At 50.0% G+C, this 22,305-nt stretch overlaps 1 protein-coding gene and 1 non-coding gene across 3 annotated transcripts in view; both read right to left on the minus strand.

Moving 5' to 3' along the window:
• Nucleotides 1–22,305, minus strand: part of LOC119919786 (CD209 antigen-like protein B) — a 26,553-nt gene continuing 4,248 nt past the window's right edge. The window contains exons 1-12 of one of the 2 annotated variants that reach the window (XM_038740481.1): nt 6,329–6,477; nt 5,841–5,918; nt 5,160–5,276; nt 4,795–4,884; nt 4,494–4,577; nt 4,276–4,365; nt 3,751–3,840; nt 2,661–2,750; nt 2,329–2,391; nt 1,910–2,061; nt 725–831; nt 1–239 (exon numbers count right to left, since the gene is read on the minus strand). In XM_038740481.1, coding sequence (XP_038596409.1) covers nt 83–239; nt 725–831; nt 1,910–2,061; nt 2,329–2,391; nt 2,661–2,750; nt 3,751–3,840; nt 4,276–4,365; nt 4,494–4,577; nt 4,795–4,884; nt 5,160–5,276; nt 5,841–5,918; nt 6,329–6,374 — 1,164 coding nt within the window. In that variant the 5' untranslated portion in view covers nt 6,375–6,477 and the 3' untranslated portion in view covers nt 1–82. Of the gene's footprint in view, nt 240–724; nt 832–1,909; nt 2,062–2,328; nt 2,392–2,660; nt 2,751–3,750; nt 3,841–4,275; nt 4,366–4,493; nt 4,578–4,794; nt 4,885–5,159; nt 5,277–5,840; nt 5,919–6,328; nt 6,478–22,305 lie in introns of those variants that run through there. The other variant, XM_038740482.1, reaches the window with a different exon arrangement.
• On the minus strand, nt 18,847–18,979 carry LOC119920028. Its single transcript, XR_005447799.1, has one exon. It is a non-coding gene; the product is annotated as a small nucleolar RNA SNORA7 (small nucleolar RNA).

Below are 22,305 nucleotides of genomic sequence, written 5' to 3' on the forward strand. Positions count from 1 at the left end.
TGAACGTAAGGTCGACGTTTATTATGTTGACCGCAAAGCACACGGAAACCTGGCCACCCCCAGAACCCGATGTCGGAACTGCTCAGGTGAGGTCGGAGTCGGGGCTGGGGCAGGAGAAGGCCTGGCTCTCACAGATCCACAACGACTCCTTCTGACAGGTCACGTCATTCCAACGCCCGTTAGTCATTTCGGCGCAGTCCTCGTTCCCAGCATTGTTGGGCTCTCCGATCTCCCAGAACCTGCAGTGACCGGACCATTGATCGACCGACGGTAACCGCTTTGCAAGCCGCGTGGCCTAGTGGGTAGGGCACGGGACTGGGAATCAGAAGGAGCTGGGTTCTGATTCTGGCTCCGCCCCTTGTCTGTTGGGTGACCTGGGGCAAGTCACTTCACTTCACTGGGCCTCAATTCCCTCATCTGGAAAATGGGGATTAGGACTGTGAGCCCCACGTGGGACAGGGACTGTGTCCGACCCGATTTGTTGGTGCTTAGTACAGTGCCTTGCACATAGTAAGCATTTAACAAATACCACAGTTATTATTATTTATCATCATTTGCAGCTCTGGAGCAGTAGTCTCCACTAGTGTTTTTCCAAGGACACCCCCCCCCCCACACCGCCCCGCCACGCACCCATCTGGGCCTCCCACTCCTTTGCTCAGCCCCTGGGTTACTGAATCCTCAGCTTCCCGGCCAGGCCCTTCCCACCTAGGTGCTGGGGACTCACTGCAGAGTGAGGGCCATCCCATCCACCCAGTGCCAGAGACCCTCGGTCCTTTGGTCACTCAGGCCGATCCAGGCCTGCCTGTTGTTCAGCTGCTGACTGATGAAGTTCTGCAGAGGGAAGGACAAGAGCAGGTTGCAACCCCCAAAATGAGCTTCCACCCCTGGATACCCCCACCTCAAACCCCCCCCCCCCCACTTCATCTCCCCCCATCCTCACAATTCAAGCCTGCAGAGCCGAGTGAGAACACTGGCTTATTGAATGAGTTTGGGGCATCATCAACCAGATTCTCTGGGGTATGTCCAAACTCTCCCAGACAGACTGGGATCTCTTTCTTCTCGATCACCAATTTAAGATGTGTGACCTTCATAAAGAATTCCAGCCATTAGTTGGCACATTCATTTTGAAATGAAGCTGTTCCCACAGGCTTCTTGGAACAGGTTTGGGATACTAAATTAGAAAGAGAATCCCAACTCTCTGCTCCTGGTGGGGGAACCTAGGGAAAAAAAAAACGCACTTTTCCCCAAGGTGGTATTTTAAAGTATACTACATGTAGGCCCATCAAAGTTGTGCCTCCCTTCGTCACTCACTCCAGGAAGTTCCTCCTTAGGTCTAACCTCAATAATAATAATAATAATGGTATCTGTTAAGCACTTACTATGTGCCAAGCACTGTTCTAAGAGCTGGGGTAGATACAAGGTAATCAAGTTGTCCCACGTGGGGCTCAGTCTTAATCCCCATTTTACAGACGAAGTAACGGGGGCACAGAGAAGTGAAGCTTGCCCAAGGTCACACAGCAGACAAGCGGCGGAACCGGGATTGGAACCCGTGTCCTCGGACTCCCAAGCCCGTGCTCTTTCCACTGAGCAACGCTGCCCTCCCACTGCAGTGTAAACCTTCTTCCTTTGGCTCTGCCCTCTGGGCAGTTGGCCGACACTCCGAGATCTTGCTTGTGATGAGGTTCACACACCCAGGCTCTAGTGGGAGGTGTGTTCTCAGCATGTCCCAAGCATTAGGCAACCCTTGAAGACAAGTTGCTGACTTGGGCGCTGGGCCCCCCTGGGGTGTGCTGTGCTGTATATTCGGGTCCTCTAGGCACCATTGTTATTTCTGCTGGGGCTGTTGGGGGGGGAGGGTGTCAGTGGGGGTTTCCTCACCCCCACCTCAGGTGGGGCTGGAGGGCCCTACCTGCTCTTTGGGGCTGTTGATGATGACCAGATGTCCTTTGAGGTTCTGGCAGGACAAGTTGGCTGCTTCCCAATTCTCGCGGGTGTTAGCGAAGAAGTAGCAACTACTCTGAAAAGAATTCCAATCCTGGTGGCAGGGCTTGCACATGAAGCCTGTGAGAGAGGGGGGCCAGGCTAGGATCTGGCTTCCTGTCTGAGCTGGGCCTGAAACCAGGGCCATCCCACTCTCCTAGTCTTCAGCTCTGGGCTCTCTCCCCTCCTCCTCGCCCAGCTCCCCCAGGTGCCCAGAGAACCCAGGAATTTTAGCTCCTCCCGGATGGCTCACTGGACACTCTCGCCCCACATCCACCTGTCAGAACCAAGACCAGAATCCCAGAAACTCCCTCCACCCCACACACCCCAAGCCAATTTGCTTCTCACCTAAGGCGTTCTTCAGCTGGCCAGAGAGGTGGATCAGTTTGTTCATGTCTTGAGCCCGGGCCTCTGAGGGATTGGAAGGAGGAGCCCAGAGCCAGGGAGGTGTTGTCAGTTCCCCGGCCCCTCCCCACCCCAAACCCAGCCGCTCCCCTGATCCCACCACCGGAGAGCCTGGGACTAGGGGGATCCCGGGAGTTCTGCATTGGAGGCTCCCTGGCTTGAAGGCAGCGGTGATGTTCGCCTGCTCTCCTTTCCAAAGTACAGCCACCCGGTTCGCCGGCCCCTGCTTCCCATCCAGAACCCAGGCGTCCTGCCCCCGGCTCCCTGCTGCTCACCCAGGTCAGCCTTCAGCTGAGTGGAGAGCTGACTGAGTTCTGTCTGGATCTTCTTTTGCACACCCTCAGCATGGTCTCTGGCCTGGGTGGCTGGGGGCCAGAGGATACAAGTTGGGGAGGAGCGATCCTGGATCCCCTGACCCCCAATCATTCATTCATTCATTCATTCACTTAATCATATTTATTGAGCGCTTATTGTATTCAGAGCACTGTACTAAGCGCTTGGGTCAGTACAATATAATGGTAACCAGATATGTTCCGTGCCCACGGCAATCTTACAGTCTAGAGGGGGAGACAGATGCACATCAATAAATAACAGATATGTACATAAGTGCTTTGGGGCTGGGAAGGGGGATGAACAAAGGGAGCAAGTCAGGGCGATGCAGAAGGGAGTGGGAGAAGAGGAAAAGTGGGGCTCAGTCAAGGAAGGCCTCTTGGAGGAGATGTGCCTTCAGTAAGGCTTTGAAGCGGGGGACAGACGGATTTGAGGAGGGAGGCCATTCCAGGCCAGAGGCAGGTTGTAGGTGAAGGTTGGCGTCGAGACTGACGAGATCAAGGCACAGTGAGAAAGTTAGCATTACAGAAGCCAAATGTGTGGGCTGGGTTGTAGCAGGAGAATAGCAAGGTGATGCAGGAGGGGGTGAGGTGATTGAGTTCTTTGAAGCCAGTGGTGAGGATTTTTCGTTTGATGTGGAAGAGGATGGGCAATCCGTTGTTGGGTAGGGACTGTCTCTATACGTTGCCGACTTGTACTTCCCAAGCGCTCAGTGCAGTGCTCTGCACACAGTAAGCGCTCAATAAATACGATTGAATGAATGAATGGACCACTGGAGGTTCATGAGGAGTGGGGAAACATAGCCTGAATATTTTTGCAGAAGAATGATCCGGGTAGCAGAGTGAAATATGGACTGGAGTGGGGGGAGACAGGAGGCTGGGAATTCAGCAAGGAGGCTGATACAGTAATCAAGGCAGGATAGGATAAGTGATTGGATTAGTGTGGTAGCACTTTAGATGGAGAGGAAAGGATAGCTTTTAGCGATCCTTTCTAGCAGTCTGAGTGGACCCTGGCTCCCAGCCCCCTGTCACTCACCCAGGTCGGCCTTCAGCTGAGCAGAGAGCTGGCTGAGTTCTGTCTGGATTGTCTCCTGCACGCTCTGAATGCACTCTCTGTCCTGGGTGGCTGGGGGCCAGAGGACACATGTAGGGGAAGGAGTGATCCTGGATCCCCCGACCCCCAATAATAATAATAATAATAATGGCATTTATTAAGCACTTACTATGTGCAAAGCACTGTTCTAATAATAATAATAATAACGATGATGGCATTTATTAAGCGCTTACTATGTGCAAAGCACTGGGGAGGTTACAAGGTGATCAGGTTGTCCCACGGGGGGGGCTCACAGTCTTAATCCCCATTTGACAGATGAGGTAACTGAGGCCCAGAGAAGTTAAGTGACTTGCCCAAAGTCACACAGCTGACAATTGGCAGAGCCTGGGTTTGAACCCATGACCTCTGACTCCAAAGCCCGGGCTCTTTCCACTGAGCCACGCTGCCAACCCACTCCTCCTTCCTTGCCGTCTGAGTGGACCATGCCTCAGGGACCCCCGCACTCACTCAGGTTGACTTTCAGGTGAGCAGAGAGCTGGCTGAGTTCAGTCTGGATGGTCTCCTGCACACTCTGAGCATGGTCTCTGGCCTGGGTGGCTGGAGAACAGAAAACACATGTTGGGGGAGCGGTGATCGTGGCTACCCCAGCCCCCAACCCACTCCTCCTTCTTAGCCATCCGAGTGGACCCCGGCCCCATCCCCCCAGGTGGCTCCCTGCTGCTCACCCAGGTTGGCCTTCAGTTGAGCAGAGAGCTGGCTGAGTTCTGTCCGGATCACCTCCCGCTCTCTCTCGGTTGGGTCCTGGGCCTCTGCAGCCACGGGGGCGGGGGGAGCAAGAATGGGTTGGGGACCCCAGCGGCCCCCGAACCGTCAGCAGAAGGCAGCCTGCAATCTGTGCTGCGGTAGATGGGTCCAGCTGAAGGAACCCAGTCTGGGGTGGGCTTCTCCCTGCTGGGAGAGAAGGGGCTCAAAGGTTCAGTGTCCTGTGCGTCTCCCCACTGCACGTTGCCTGCCCTTGGCTCTTACCTGGTTCTTCTTCCAAGAGGGCGGAGAGCTGGCTCAGCTGAACGTGCATCTCCTTCTGCTCCCTCTGCATTTGGTCCCAAGCCCGTGAGACTGGTGGAGAAGAGGAGGGAGGAGAGAAGGACTTGGGGGGGGGGCACCACATCTTCCCCCTTCCCCTCTGGCAGCCCATAACCAGCAAAGGGGAGGACCCGCATGCCATCTCAGATCCCGCTCCCTGCACCTCTTGCACGTCTCTAACGGATCCTTTCCCCCAGCACCCCTCCCAATCGGCAGATGGGACCCAGACATCCTGCAGCTCACCGCGTTAGCTGCCGGATCCCCCTCCCGAGGCGGACGTGGGACTTGTGTGTCCTGACCGCACTCACCTTGGGCCAGCAGGACGATAATCAGGATGAAGCAGAGGGCTAAGGAGGCACAGAACAGCAGCTGAATCAGGCGCGTTGGAGTCCAGCTCAATCTGGCCAAGATGGGGCAGAGGGAGACTGGGAAAGAGGAGTGGGAAAGGCAGGTTCAACTTGTGGCGGGGGGCAGGGGAGAACCCGCTGTGGGGTACTGGCACCAGGGTAAGGGGAACCCAGCCACCAGACCCTGGGCCTCTCCCCTCTCCTCCCTTCCCAAGTTCAACCACAAACAGCTCCCAGCGTCCCCCAAACTGTCCGATCTCTCCTCAGAGCCTTCCTGGGCTCTGTCACCCCTGGATCCCAACACTTAACTTCGACCAACCCACCTCTGCCCTTAATTCTCCCCCAAGACTTCCTCTTCCCGGGAGCCCTCTCGGATTATCCCCCCAAAAGAAATCAGGCAAGAGAAAGGTTGATCTCATTTTGGGGTGGAGGAAACGGGGGCTTGAACCTCAACACTCTGCCTTCCCTTCGTATGAAGCTCGATGCCTACGTTACCCCTTCTAGACCGAAAACCCGTTATGGGTAGGGAACCTGTCTTCCAACTCTTAGATTGAACTTTCCCAAGCACTCAGCACAGTGCTCTGCACACAGTAAGTGCTCAATCAATACCACTGATTGACCCCCATCTTCTCTCCCAGGTACCTGCACAATCACTTGGTCCAGGACAATTCTGCTGCTGCTGGGAGCCCTGGTCAGGGGTCATCTCCTCTTTCTCCTTCTCTAAACAAGAAGACACCTTGCTCAAATCCCTTATTAATTCCCAAGGCGGGAACTGAGAGCCAGAGCCGACAAGGCCCAGGCCAAGGGGACACAACAGACAGCGGGGAGGGAACCCCGCTATCTGGCCCCTAGTCCCCAGCTTTCTTTCCCTCACGGCCCCAGAGCCAGGACTCAGGATTCCCACTCCTGGAGCTGGGGGCAAGGATCCGGCCTCTCCCCACCCCGCAACGCCAGCCTGCCCCCTCCCTACCCGTTTCTGCTTCCAGAACTCCGGATTCTGCTGCCAGCTCCTGGCTCTACCTGGAGAGCCCTTGGACCGGAGATCAGAACCCAGGCATCCTCCCTCCAGTCTCCCCCGCCCCATCCTGGGTCTCCCACCCTCCCCTGGCTTTCAGGATCCCTACTCCCACCCCTGATTCCCAGTTCCGTGCTCTCAGGTTCTTCTGGATCACACATTTCTTCTCCTTGAGGCTCAGGGATGGCTGCTGTTTCCCCCACACTGACAACTGAATGGTTTCTCTTCCCCTGTTGGAAAACCAGCCCTCTTTCCCCACAGTGGGGGAGGGATTTAGACCAAGAGACAGAGCATGCGGCACCCCAAGAGAAGGAGCGGAGCCGGGAGGCTGAGAGCGGGACTGGGTTGGGCGTGCAGTAGGGACAGTGTGGCTGGGGGAGGGACACGGTATGGGGGATTGGGCTAATGTGGCAGACTGTCAAGGGTGGGTTCACGGGGATTGGGGCAGCGTGGAGAACAGGCGACATGTTGGGCTAAGGCTAGTGTGAGGTCCAGGGCATAGGCCAACGTGAGGGAAATTACTCGGGCAGTGCAAGGTGGACCTGGGGACATCTTGAGGAGAGAGATGGGCAACTGTTTTGTGGGAACAAGGATGGTTGGGGAAACCCCATCTTTCAGAAATTGCCCGCCGGAGGCTAATTGAAAACTGAACGCCTCCTCTTCCCTTTCCACATCCTCTTCTCTGCTTCACTTTCCCATCACTGTGATCAATACCACCACCCTCCCTGTCTCCCAAGACCCCCAACTATGATATTATCCTTGACTCCTCTCTCTCTCTCTCTCCCCTCTCCCCACACCCCCCCGTGCTTATTCAGTCAGTTGCCAAATCCTGCCGATTCTTCTTCCACAACATCTTCATAATACTCCCCTTCCTCACTATCCAAACGGCCACCATGATTGCTAGTGCAAACGTTTGTCCTATCCTGCCCTGCTTCAACCTCCTCACTGGCCTTCCTGCCTTCAGCTTCTCCCATCTCCTGTCCATACTTCACTCCTCTGCCTGGATCATTTTTTTCGAAAGCGTTGTTCCGGGCCTATCTGCTCACTTCTCAAAAGCCTCCAGTGGTAACCCATTTCTCTCCATATCAAACAGAAACTTCTGACTATCGGTTTTAATAGCAGCTCACACTTTTTTTCCTCTCAAGGCGACCTATTAACTGGGCCTCGTCCTCACCTCTCCCTTTCCCGACCTCTCATTCATGCTTCTCGTAGAGAAGCAGCGTGGCTCAGTGGAAAGAGCCCGGGCTTTGGAGTCAGAGGTCAGGGGTTCAAATCCTGGCTTCGCCAACTGTCAGCTGTGTGACTTTGGGCAAGTCGCTTTTCTTCTCTGTGCCTCAGTTCCCTCATCTGTAAAATGGGGATTAATACTGTGAGCCCCCCGTGGGACAACCTGATCACCTTGTAACCTCTCCAGCGCTTAGAACAGTGCTTTGCACATAGTTAGCACTTAATAAATGCCATTATTATTATTATCATTATTATTATTATTATTATTATTCACACCTTTCCCCCAACCTAGAACGTCCTCCCCCTTCCCATATGGCAGACCACCACTCTCCTCATCTTCAAAGCCTTCCCAAAATCGAATCTCCTTCCGGAGACTTTCCCTGATTAACCTCTCACCCCTCAGGTCATGTCCCTGCCAACTGTCACTAAAGTCCTTCAGTGCCATTGGAACACTTGTGTACCATAGTACTTCGCACTCCCTATTATTTAAGCATTAACCTATGTACCGTGGGGATGACCGTGGCCTAGTGGATAGAGCTCGAGTCTGGGAGTCTGAAGACCTGGGTTCTAATTCCATCTCCACCATTTGTCTTTGGCATAAAATTTGGCATTTTATGTTGCCAACTTGTATTTCCCAAGCGCTTAGTACAGTGCTCTGCACACAGTAAGCGCTCAATAAATACAATTGATTGATTGATTGATTACTTAAACTGTGAGCCCTATGTGGGACAGAGATTGTGTCCAACCTGATTATCTTGTATCTACTCCAGCACTTTGTACAGTACTTGGCACATAGTAAATGCTTAATAAATTCTAGATAAATGCAAATAATTCTAGACAGTGAGCCCCACTGTTGGGTAGGGACTGTCTCTATATGTTGCCAACTTGTGCTTCCCAAGCGCTTAGTACATGCTCTGCACACAGTAAGTGCTCAATAAATATGATTGATTGATTAATAAATACTATAATAATAATTATTATCGTCCCCTATTCAGTCTTCCTCCTATCTGTAATTTCTTTTAGCGTCCAACTCCCCTGCTAGATTGTAAACTCCTTGAGGGAAAGGGTCATGCCTTTTCAATGCCACTGTACCCTCCCAAGCGCTTAGCACAGTGGTCTGCACACGGTAAGTGCTCAATCAATACCACTGGCTGATTGCTGATTGGTTACTCACTGAGCGAACTGCTTCAAGGCCTGAGGAAAGAGATCTATCCTGTAGAACTGTGCAGATGGAGGGTGACCGACCATGAATCCTAAAATCGGGGGCAGTGACTCAACATTTGTGACCTCTGGAAGAACAGTTCCTAGCGATGGCATCAGGAGACTAGGGCCCCATTGGGAACAAACACAGACCAGGATAGGGAAGTGAAACTCCTGAGTGGGGTGGGGTGGAGGGGAAGGAGAGTCAGAAGGCCCTGGGTTCTAATCCCGGCTCTGTCCCGTGTCTGCTGTGGGACCTTGGGCAAGTGACTTTACTTCTCTGGGCCTCACCTGTAAAATGGGGATTGAGACTGTGAGCCCCATTTGGGACAGGGACTGTGTTTGTTTTTATGGTATTTGTTATGTGCCTACGATGTGCCAGGCATTGTACTAAGCGCTGGGGTAGATACAGGCAAATCAGGTTGGACACAGTCCCTTTGCCAAATGGGGCTCGTGGTCTTACTTAATCTCCAATTTACAGAGGAGGTAACGGGCACGGAGAACTGAAGGGTCACAGAGCAGACAAGTAGCAGGGTCAGAATTCGAACCCAGGTCCCTCTGACTCTCAGGTCCGGGCTCTATCCACTAGACCACCCTGCTTCCTGTGCCACAGGTTTCCCCGCTTCTGAAATTTCAGCCAATTCGTGCCAAGTGGGTGCCAGGAAGGGTGGAACTGTGTCCAACCCGATTTGCTTGTATCCACCTCAGCACTTAGTAAGTGCCTGGTCTATAGTAAGCGCTTAACAAATACCATAATTATTATTATTACTTATGATTGATTGATTGATTGGGGGAGGGAGGGAGGGAGTTCCAGACCAAGGGAACAGGGAGAGTGAAAGGCGGGAGAATCAAGAGCAAGGTGCAGTCAGGAGGTGAGTTTGGAAGTAACGAAGCAAGCGGTTTGGGGAGTAGTGGATGAAGAGAGCAGATGTGTAGGATGGAGAGAGTTGGTGGAGAGCCTTGAAGCTCATCTTTTTTTTATGGCTTTTGTTAAGCATTTACTATGTGCCAGGAACTGAACTAAACGCTGGGATGGATAAAGCGTGGCTTAGTGAAAAGAGCCCGGGCTTGGGAGTCAGAGGTCGTGGGTCCTAATCCTGGCTCTGCCACTTGTCAGCTGTGTGACTTTGGGCAAGTCACTTAACTTCTCTGTGTCTCAGTTACCTCATCTGTAAAATGGGAATTAAGACTGTGAGCCCCACGTGGGACAACCTGCTAACCTTGTATCTACCCCAGTGCTTAGAACAGTGCTTGGCACATAGTAAGTGCTTAACAATTACCATTATTATTATTATAGTTATAAAAGGTAATCAGATTGGACACATCCCAGTCCCACGTGGGGCTCACAGTCTTAATCCCCATTTTACTCTCTTCCTCCCTTCCTCCCTTCAAAGCCCTACTGAGAGCTCACCTCCTCCAGGAGGCTTTCCCGGACTGAGTCCCCCTTTTTTCCTCTCCTCCTCCTCCTCCTCCTTCTCCTCCCCTCCTCATTGCCCCCTCCCTCCACCCTACCCCCTTCCCCTCCCCACAGCACTTGTGTATATTTGTACATATTTATTACTCTGTTTATTTTATTAATCATGTGTATATAGCTATAATTCTGTCTCCCCCTTTTAGACTGTGAGTCCACTGTTGGGTAGGGACTGTCTCTATATGTTGCCAATTTGTACTTCCCAAGCGCTTAGTACAGTGCTCTGCACATAGTAAGCGCTCAATAAATACGATTGATGATGATGATGATAATTCTATTTATTCTGATGGTATTGACACCTGTCTACTTGTTTTGTTTTGTTGTCTGTCTCTCCCTTCTAGACTGTGAGCCTGCTGTTGGGTAGGGGCCGTCTCTATATGTTGCCGATTTGTACTTCCCGAGCGCTTAGTACAGTGCTCTGCACACAGTAAGTACTCAATAATAATAATAATGGCATTTGTTAAGCGCTTACTATGTGCAATGCACTGTTCTAAGCGCTGGGGAGGTTACAGGGTGATCAGGTTGTCCCATGGGGGGGCTCACAGTCTTAATCCCCATTTTCCAGATGAGGTAACTGAGGCCCAGAGAAGTTAAGTGACTTGCCCAGAGTCACACAGCTGACAACTGGCGGAGCCAGGGTTTGAGCCCATGACCTCTGACTCCAAAGACCGTGCTCTTTCCATTGAGCCACGCTGCTTCCCTAGAAATATGATTGAATGAATGAATGAATGAATGAATTTACAGATGAGGGAACTGACGTACAGAGAAGGGAAGTGTCTTGCCCAAGGTCACACGGCAGAAAAGTGGTGGGGCCGGGATGAGAACCCAGGTCCCTCTTACTCCCAGGCCTGTACTCTTTCCGCTAAGCACGAAGCTGCTTTCCATCAGAAGAAGCTTTCGCTTGAGGCGGAAGGCAACATGAAGCCAGAGTAGGGTTTTGAGGAGCGAAGAAATGTGTGCCGAGAAGCAGCGTGGCTCAGTGGCAAGAGCCCGGGCTTTGGAGTCAGAGGTCATGGGTTCAAATCCCGGCTCCGCCAATTGTCAGCTGTGTGACTTTGGGCAAGTCACTGGGCCTCAGTGACCTCATCTGGAAAATGGGGATGAAGACTGTGAGCCCCATGGGGGACAGCCTGATCACCTTGTAACCTCCCCAGTGCTTAGAACAGTGCTTTGCACATAGTAAGTGCTTAATAAATGCCATCACTATTTCCCAGAGCTGATCTGTGCCCATTGCAGAGTCTAGATGGGTGGACGGTGGTGAGGTGGGAGTGGCCAGGGACTGTAGACTGTAAGAATCTCCTTGAGGGCAGGCATTGTGTCTATCAACTCTCTTGTATTGGCCTCTCTCCGAAGCACCGTCCAAGCTCCCAGCCGCCTCTTCCTCAGGGAGACAGAGCCTGCCGGGGTCTGGAACGGAAGACCGTCTACTTGGAGCAGGGGGAAGTACGAGGACGTCCACCCCCGAGCTCCATTCGTTACTAGGAGGAGTGGTGTGGCCCAGTGGAAAGAGCACAGGCCTAGGAATCAGAAGGACCTGGCTTCTAAATCCAGCCCTGCTGCTTTTCTGCTGTGTGACCCTGGGCAAGTCACTTTCCTTCTCTGGGCCTCAGTCTCCTCATCTGTAAAATGGGGATTAAGACTGTGAGCCCCACGTGGGACAACCTTGATTACCTTGTATCCCACCCCCCCAGTGCTTAGAACAGTGCTTGGCACATAGTAAGCCCTCAACAAATACCAACATTATTATTATCATCATCATCAATCGTATTTATTGAGCGCTTACTATGTGCAGAGCACTGTACTAAGCGCTTGGGAAGTACAAATTGGCAACATATAGAGACAGTCCCTACCCAACAGTGGGCTCACAGTCTAAAAGGGGGAGACAGAGAACAAAACCAAACATACTAACAAAATAAAATACTTAACAAATACTAATAATTAGTAGTAGCAGCGTGGCTCAGTGGAAAGAGCCCGGGCTTTGAAGTCAGAGGTCATGGGTTCAAATCCTGACTCCACCATCTGTCAGCTGTGTGACTTTGGGCAAGTCACTTAACTTCTCTGTGCCTCAGTTACCTCATCTGTAAAATGGGGATTAAAACTGTGAGCCCCCTGTGGGACAACCTGATCACCTTTTATCCCCCCAGTGCTTAGAACAGTGCTTGGCACATAGTAAGTGCTCAACAAATACCAACATTATTATTACTATAGTAAATACTTAACAAATAAAATACTAATAATTAGTAGTAGCAGCGTGGCTCAGTGGAAAGAGCCTGGGCTTTGGAGTCAGAGGTCATGGGTTCAAATCCTGGCTCCGCCAGCTGTCAGCTGTGTGACTTTGGGCAAGTCACTTAACTTCTCCGTGCCTCAGTTACCTCATCTGTAAAATGGGGATTAAAACTGTGAGCCCCCTGTGGGACAACCTGATCACCTTGTATCCCCCACCCAGTGCTTAGAACAGTGCTTGGCACATAGTAAGCGCTCAAATACCAACATTATTATTACTATAGTAAATACTTAACAAATAAAATACTAATAATTAGTAGTAGCAGCATGGCTCAGTGGAAAGAGCCCGGGCTTTGGAGTCAGAAGTCATAGGTTCAAATCCCAGCTCCGCCAGCTGTCAGCTGTGTGACTTTGGGCAAGTCACTTAACTTCTCTGTGCCTCAGTTACCTCATCTGTAAAATGGGGATTAAAACTGTGAGCCCCCGTGGGACAACCTGATCACCTTGTAACCTCCCCAGCGCTTAGAACAGTGCTTTGCACATAGTAAGCGCTTAACAAATACCATCATTACTATTAGTATTATTACTAGTGATAGCAGTAGAAGTATTAGTAGTATTACTTGCCTTGACATCTGTGGTCTTCGTTTGTGGTCAATAATAATAATAATAATTCTGGTATCTGTTAAATGCTTACTGTGTGCTAGGCACTGTACTAAGCTCTAGGGTGGATTCTAGACCGTGAGCCCACTGTTGGGTAGGGACCATCTCTATATATTACCAACTTGTACTTCCCAAGCGTTTAGTACAGTGCTCTGCACACAGTAAGCGCTCAGTAAATACGATTGAATGAATACAGGCAAATTGGTTTGGACATAATCCCTGTCCCACACAGGGCTCACAGACTTAGTTTCCATTTTACAGACAAGGTAACTGAGGCACAGACGAGTGAAGTGTCTTGCCTAGGGTCACACAGCAGACAAGTGACGGATCCAGGATGAGATTTCAGGTCCTTCTTACTCCCAGGCCCGTGCTCTATCCACTAGGCCACTGTTGTTGTAATCTGTTGTTAGTGTCATCACCAGGCTTGGTGGAAGGAGCGTGGGCCTGGGACTCAGGAGACCTGGGTTCTAATACCAGCTCTGCCACCGGCCTGTTCAGTGACCTTGGGCAAGTCACTTCATAATAATAATTATTATGATGGTATTTGTTAGGTGCTTACTATGTGCCAAGCACTGTTCTAAGAACTGGGGTAGATACAAGATAATCAAGTTGGACACAGTCCCTGTCCCACATATTTCTCACAGTCTTCATCCCCATTTTCCAGATGAGGTAACTGAGGCACAGAGAAGCGAAGTGACTTGCCTAAGGTCACACAGCAGACAGGTGGTGGAGCTGGGATTAGAACCCACAACCTCCAACTCCCAAGCCCAGGCCCTTACCTCTAGACCATGCTGCTTCCACATCTCTTCGGGCTTCGATTTCCTCCTTACATTGTCAGGATTTGTGCCAGTGCAATGCATGCATCCTATCCCGACTGGATTACTGCATCAGCCTCCTCTCCGATCTCCCATCCTCCTGTCTCTCCCCACTTCAGTCTATACTTCACGCCGCTGCCCGGATCGTCTTTGTGCAGAAACACTCTGGGCATGTTACTCCCCTCCTCAAAAATCTCCGGCGGCTACCAGTCAACCTACGCATCAGGCAAAAACTCCTCACTCTCGGCTTCAAGGCTGTCCATCCCCTCGCCCCCTCCTACCTCACCTCCCTTCTCTCCTTCTCCAGCCCAGCCCGCACCCTCTGCTCCTCTGCCGCTAACCTCCTCACTGGGCCTCGTTCTCGCCTGTCCCGCCGTCGACCCCCGGCCCACCTCCTCCCCCTGGCCCGGAATGCCCTCCCTCCGCACATCCGCCAAGCTAGCTCTCTTCCTCCCTTCAAAGCCCTACTGACAGCTCACCTCCTCCAGGAGGCCTTCCCAGACTGAGCTCCTTCCTTCCTCTCCTCCTCCCCACCCCCCGGACCCTACCTCCTTCCCCTCCCCACAGCACCTGTATATATGCTTGTAAAGTTTGATTACTCTATTTTACCTGTACATATTTACTATTCTATTTATTTTGTTAATGATGTGCATCTAGCTTTACTTCTATTTATTCTGATGACTTGACACTTGTCCACATGTTTTGCTTTGTTGTCTGTCTCCCCCTTCTAGATTCTGAGCCTGCTGTTGGGGGGGGACTGTCTCTATATGTTGCCAACTTGTACTTCCCAAGCGCTTAGTACAGTGCTCTGCACACAGTAAGCGCTCAATAAATACAATTGAATGAATGAATGCGTGGCCCTCTCCTCATTGCTCTGCCCAAGACTGGGCTGCGGGCACCGCTCAGACAGACAAATTCATTCAGTCGCATTTATTGAGTGCTTACTATGTGCAGAGCACGTAGTAATCGCTTGGGAGAGTACAATACAACAATAAACAGACAAATTCCCTGCCCATGATGAGTTTACAGTCCCGTGAGGAAGGTGGTATTCCCCGGGGCCAGAGTGGAGTGGGCAAAACGAGAGAATGGATTGTTTTTGGCCACTTCTCTGTACCCTGTCCTCCTCTGCACAGGGCAGCTGCTCAGCCCCCACCATCCCTCTCCCCCTCCCCACCCCCCAGACACACACACACCGTCATAGGTCACAGTTTTGAAATGATCCCAGTGCAGGAAGGCAGCACCAGGATCAGCGGGCAACAAACACGACAGGCCGGCAAAGAAAACCTCTGCTTGCCCTCTTCTTCCACCTCACCAGTACCATCATCTTCCCATCAAAAGGACAGACGTATTCACTCAGTAGTGGAGAAGCTTTTGAAATGTGGCGTTGGAGAAGACTTTGGCGAATACCAAGGACTACCCGAAAAACAAATAAATGGATTTTGGATCAAATTAAACCAAAGTGGTCTTTGGAAGGCCAAATGACTCGACTGAGATGAGCATATCATCTCATATGCACATAATGACACATAATCAGGAGGACTAATTCTCTGGAGAAGACACTAATACTAGGAAAATTCCAGGGAAAACGTGGAAGAGGCAGACTGGCAGCTAGATGGATAGAGACCATAACAACGATAAAGGAAGAACCATTGGAAAGGTTGTGGATAATGGCAGGGGACAGGACGTTCTGGAGAAAGTATATCCATGAAGTCGCTGCGAGTCAGAAACGACCCGACGGCACTTCATAATAATAATAAGTGGAGAAGCAGTGTGGCCTAATGGATAGAGCACGGGCTTGGGAGTCAGAAGGACAGGGGTTCGAATCCTAGCTCCTCCACTTGTCTGCTGTGTGACCTTGGGCAAGCCTCTTCACATCTCTGTGGTTCAGTTACCTCATCTGGAAAATAGGGATTAAAACTGTGAGTCCTATATGGGACAGGGACTGTGTCCAACCCGATTAACTTGTATCTATTCTAGTGGTTAGTACAGTGCCTAACACATAGTAAGCACTTAACAAATAGCATAAAAAAATTCAGTATGCAAATGAAACTCTTCATACAGCAATGGGCCAAAAGAGAAGTGTTAAAGGATTCTAGATAAAATAGCCCATTTTACTTGGAAACAGCATAACATATTTTACCAATTTTTAAACCAATATCCTAAGTTAGAAATAGATGTCCGCTAACCTCAAGTCATTGCTATCGCAACAATAGCTAACATCTACAGAAACTGTGCCTTTTAATCTTCAGCATCCTTAGTGTTGCATTCAAAAAATAAACTTTTAAAGCACATGTCCCAAAACAAAAGCAAGATAAGAACTGTTATCAGAAAATGACAATAAACGGCAGGAAGCGTTATGAAGAGTTATCCTAAATATATTTACATTTGGCTCACATATTTGCAAAAGAAGGAGAAACAGAACAAATTTGATTTGCTTCTTGGTCGAACACACAAAGCAACACCCTTCCCACATACACTTTGGTCTGGTAGCCTTTCAAGTGAAAAAAGAGAAAACTGGAACAGAGATCAAAAATACAGTCAAATATTGTGAAGTTCAGCTCAGACGACCCTCAATTAACATGTGACAATAGTTGATTGAGGAAGGGAGGGAGGGAGGAATCCAGAGTTAATCCCCAAATTTTATTTCAGCCAATAATTTTGACATCCTATCCACCAAACCCTTAACAGAATAAGGTCACTTGCTGTGTTGACCTTGGGTAAGTCACTTCAGGCTTAGTGGAAAGATGATAGTGGAAAGATGATGATGATGATGGCATTTATTAAGCGCTTACTAAGTGCAAAGCACTGTTCTAAGCCCTGGGGAGGTTACAAGGTGATCAGGTTGTCCCACGGGGGGCTCACAGTCCTCATCCCCATTTTACAGATGAGGTAACTGAGGCCCAGAGAAGTTAAGTGACTTGCCCAAAGTCACACAGCTGACAAGTGGTGGAGCTGGGAAAGAGCACAGGCTTGGGAGTCAGAGGACGTGGGTTCTAATCCCAGCTCCGCCACTTGTCTGCTGTGTGACCTTGGGCAAGCCACTTAACTTCTCTGGGCCTCAGTTACCTCATCTGTAAAATGGGGATGAAGACTGTGAGCCCCACGTGGGGCAAACTGATTACCTTGCATCTCCCCTAGCGCTTAGAACAGTGCCTGACACATAGTAGGCGCTTAACAAACACCATAATTATTATTATTATTTCCCCATCTGTAGAGAAGCAGCGTGGCTTAGTGAGTCAGAGGACGTGGGTTCTAATCCCAGCTCTGCCACTTGTCAGCTGTGTGACTTTGGGCAAGCCGCTTAACTTCCAGGAGCAGAACGATTGCAAGATGGAGGTGGGGCGATCTGGGAGAGACGTGTCTCAGTTGCCTCATCTGTAAAATGGGGATTAAGACTGTGAGCCCCACGTGGGACAACCTGATTAACTTGTATCTACCTCAGCGCTTAGAACAGTGCTCGGCACATGGTAAGTGCTTAACAAATACCATCATTATTATTATTATTATTATTATTATTATTATTATTATTACCTGTTTTCCCTCCTACTTAGCCTGTGAGCCCCATGTAGGGCAGGGACTTTGTCCCACCTGATTAACTTGTATCTACCCCAGTGCTTAGACCAGTGTTGGACATATAGTAAACGTTTAACAGCAATAATAATAATGATAATAATTCCAAGGGAGGAGCACTTTAGCACTTCTGCTCCACCAGAGCTCTTAATGTCTCACCCCCACTGCCCCATAGCATTTATGCACATATCTCAAGCAGTAACTCATATACACGCCCCCTTTCCTTTCTTCTCCACCAGAAGCAGCGTGGCTCAGTGAAAAACAGCCTGGGTTTTGGAGTCAGAGGTCACGGGTTCAAATCCCGGCTCTGCCACTTAGCTGTGTGACTTTGGGCAAGTCACTTTACTTCTCTGTGCCTCCGTTACCTCATCTGTAAAATGGGGATGAAGACTGTGGGACAATCTGATCACCTTGTAACCTCCCCAGTGCTTAGAACAGTGCTTTGCACATAGTAAATGCTTAATAAATGCCATCATTATTATTATTCTTTCTATCTGTAATTTACTTTAATGTCAGTATCCCCTGATAGACTGTAATTGTCTTAGGGATCATGTCTACTAATTCTACTGTACTCTCCCATGTGTTGAGTACAGTGCTCTGAACACAGTAGCGAAGGAGTGTGAGACTGTGAGCCCACTCTTCTAGACTGTGAGCCCACTGTTGGGTAGGGACTGTCTCTATATGTTGCCAACTTGTACTTCCCAAGCGCTTAGTACAGTGCTCTGCACCCAGTAAGCGCTCAATAAATACGATTGATTGATTGATTGACCTAGTGGAAAGAATGCAAGTCCTGGGAGTCAGAAGACCTGGGTTCTAATCCCCCACTCCGCCGGATGCCTCTTTTAGACTGTGAGCCCACTGTTGGGTAGGAACTGTCTCTATATGTTGCCAACGTGTACTTCCCAAGCGCTTAGTCCAGTGCTCTGCACACAGTAAGTGCTCAATAAATATGATTGATTGATTGATTGATTGATTGCTGTGTGACCACACTTGATCTCCCTCCCGCTTAGATGATGAGCCCTATGTGGGACCTGATTTTCTTGTGTCTATCCCAGCGCTTAGGAGGTGCTTGGCACATTCATTCATTCATTCTATCGTATTTATCGAGTGCTTACTGTGTGCCGGGCACCTTACTAAGCACTTGGGAGAGTACAATCCAACAATAAAAAGACACAGCCCCTGCCCACAGTGAGCTTCCAGTCTTGCTTAGCAAATACCACACGTTATTAGTATCAGTCTTGTCTTGTCTGTGCCATGGAGTCGTCTCTGAGCCATAACTGACGCCATGGACACATCCCTCCCAGATCGCCCCACCTCCCTCTTGCTATCATTCTGGCACTGGATCCATGGAGTTTTCTTGGTAAAAATACAGAAGTGGTTTACCATTTCCGCCTTCCATGCAATCAACTTGAGTCTCTTCCCTCGTCTCTCTCCCATACTGCTGCTGCCCAGCACAGGTGAGTTTTGACTTGTTGCAGATTGCCTTCCACTCGCTAGCCACTGCCCAAGCTAGGAATGGATCTGCCTCTGCTTGACTCTCCCTCCCGTAGTTGAGACTGGTAGAGTATTGGAAACTCTCCAGGTGTGACCCTGAGAGGGGGATCAGTATCAGTAAATACTGTGAATGGCTTTGGAAGGGGCCTGTGGAAGACAGCCGGGCTGAAATTCTGCCTCAGAGGATTCATGCATTCATTCATTTGTATTTATTGAGCGCTTACTGTGTGCAGAGCACTGTACTAAGTGCTTGGGAAGAAAGGATGCCACCACACCTCCCCAAACCCCCGTCAAAAAACCCAAGCCACTGTCTCCCAGAACTCCAGATGTCTTCACTCTGTTCCCAGTCTTCTCAATCTTCTGGGATTACAATGGACAGTCTTGTTCTCCATTGCTCCATACCCAATCCCATCCTGAGACAGAAGCAGGTGTTTTTATGTCCCTTTAAAAAATTTTTTTGGTGATGAGCCTCTTTCCACAGCTCAGATAATAATAATAATAATGGCATCTACTAAGCGCTTACTATGTGCAAAGCACTGTTCTAAGCGCTGGGGAGGTTACAGGATGATCAGGTTGTCCCACAGGGGGCTCACAGTCTTAATCCCCATTTTCAGATGAGGTAACTGAGGCACAGAGAAGTGACTTGCCCGAAGTCACACAGCTGACAATTGGCGGGGCCAGGATTTGAACCCATGACCTCTGACTCCAAAGCCGGCAGATGAGGCAACAGAGCTCACACGGACTAGGAGCAAGAGAAACCCGCTACGACCGCACCAAATCCTGGGCTTCCCCCAAATGGGTCATGTGACATCAACACGTTATGCTGCGTGCCTGGTGTAACGTGTGTGATGTCGCATGTGTCTCATTGCAAGGGTCATTGATGGCCACCTTAGTGAGACCCCCAAAGTAAGGTGGCTAGCCGGATGGTTTTAACCCAGGCAATCTGTTTCTTATCTGCTCTGCCCACTGACTGTCGGGGGGGAAAGGGTGTCAGTCAGTGGATATCCCGTATTCTTGAGTGTTGTCAGTGCCATTTCACCGTTAAGACTACAGGGATGGAGGCACAGAGGAAAGGAAGGTAGGGGCAAGCTGAGTCCTGAAACTGGTGCCCCATTAACTCTAGAAGTGGGGGAGCCCCAAGGTTGAGGGAAAGCCCACGCATGGCCAAGGACGACAGACATAAGATATCTCTTTCCTTGGAGAAGCAGCGTGGCTCAGTGGAAAGCGCACGGGCTTTGGGGTCAGAGGTCATGGGCTCAAATCCCGGCTCCGCCAATTATCAGCTGTGTGACTCTGGGCAAGTCACTTCACTTCTCTGGGCCTCAGTTACCTCATCTGCAAAATGGGGATGAAGACTGTGAGCCCCCCGTGGGACAACCTGATCACCTTGTAACCTCCCCGGCGCTTAGAACAGTGCTTTGCACGTAATAAGCACTTAATAGATGCCATAATAATAATTATTATTATTTTCCCCTCAGTTAGTAAAAATAATAATGGCAATAACAATAATCATAATAATAATGACCTACAGCTCCTCTAGGCTTCAGGTGGCTTAGTCTCTACTACAACTCCCAGCATGCACTGGGACCTCACAGGTAGTCTAATATTAATAATCGTGGTATTTGTGAAGTGCTTACTCTGCATACCAAGCTCTGCATTATGTGCTGGGTACAGTGTAAGCAGAGCAAACAAGGGCCCTGTCCCACATGAGGCTCACGGTCTAAGGGAGAAGAAGAACAGGTATCAAAACCCCATTTTACAGATGAGGAAAGTGAGGCCCAGAGAAGCGAAGCGACTTGCCCAAGGTCACGTAGCAGGCGAGTGGCGGAGCTGGGATCAGAACTCAGGTTTCTGGAATCCTAGCTCTGTGCCATTTCCACCAAGCGGAAATCGGGAGAAGCAGCATGGCCTAATGGATAGAGCACAGGCCTGAGAGTCAGAAGGTCATGGGTTCTAATCCTTACTGCCACATCTGCTGTGTGACCTTGGGTAAGTCACTTCATTTCTCTGTGCCTCAGTTCCCTCATCTGTAAAATGGGGATTAAGACTCCGAGCCCTGTGTGGGACAGGGACTGTGTCCAACTTGATTATCTTGTCTTAGAACAGTGCCTAGCACGTAGTAGGCACTTAACAAATGCCATAATGATGGTTATTATTACCAAGCCGTGCTGCTTCTCTCTCCAGCTGAAACCCAGACCGATTCCTTGTGGTCCGACCCCTGGTCAGGGCCGAGAACGTGGTTTCCCCTTTTAGTTCAAGGAGAGCATCACCCCAAGAGGAAATGAAGCCCAGAGAAATTCTACGTTTGGTCTGCTGACACCCAGCTAGGAGCCAGGCCTGGAAGTTAGAGGTCTCGCTGTTGAAGCTCTCCCCCTCCTATCTTACCTTGCTGACTTAATAATAATAATAATGATGATGGCATTTATTAAGCGCTTACTATGTGCAAAGCACTGTTCTAAGCACTGGGGTAGAAGCAAGGTAATCAGGTTGTCACACGTGGGGCTCACAGACTTAATCCCCATTTTACAGATGAGGTAACTGAAGCCCAGAGAAGTGAAGTGACTTGCCCAAAGTCACCCAGCTGACAAGTGGCAGAGCCGGGATTTGAACCCATGACCTCCAACTCCAAAGCCCGGGCTCTTTCCACTGAGCCACGCTGCTTCTCGCCCAGCCCAACCACTCTGCCCCCGCAATGCCAACCTACTCACCATAACACAGTCTCAGCTGATTCTCCACCAACACCCTGCCCACAATCTGCCTCCCGCTTCATAGAGAAGCAGCGTGGCTCAGTGGAAAGAGCGCGGGCTTGGGAGTCAGAGGTCATGGGTTCGAATCCCACCTCCCCCACATGTCTGCTGTGTGACCTTGGGCAAGTCACTTCACTTCTCTGTGCCTGAGTTCCCTCATCTGTAAAATGGGGATTGAGACTGTGAGCCCCACATGGGACAACCTCATCTCCTTGTGTTCCTCCCAGTGCTTTGCACATAGTAAGCGCTTAACAAATAGCAACATTATTATTATTATAATACCCCACAGACCATCACTCTCTCCATCTTCAAAACCCTACCAAAATCCTGTCTCCTCCAATAAGCCTTCCCTGTCTCACCTCTCATTATCCCACCCTATTTTCCCTCCCTTCTACGTTGTCTATGTCCCTGGATGTCTACTCCTTAAGCACTTTCATGCTCACCCCATCCCAGCCCCACAGCACTTATGAACATATCTTTATTCCCTACCATTTCCCTGTCTGTAATTTATTTTAATGTCTGTCTCCCCCTCTAGTAAGCTCCTTGTGGGCAGGGATCGTACCTATCAACTCTATTGTATTGTACACCCCCAAGCTCTTAGTACAGTGCTCTGCACATAGTAAACCCTCAATAATAATAATAATAAGGATAATGATAATTATGATATTGGTTAAGCACCTACTAT

Source organism: Tachyglossus aculeatus, chromosome X1 (genome assembly GCF_015852505.1).
Source record: "Tachyglossus aculeatus isolate mTacAcu1 chromosome X1, mTacAcu1.pri, whole genome shotgun sequence".
Lineage (NCBI taxonomy): Eukaryota > Metazoa > Chordata > Mammalia > Monotremata > Tachyglossidae > Tachyglossus > Tachyglossus aculeatus.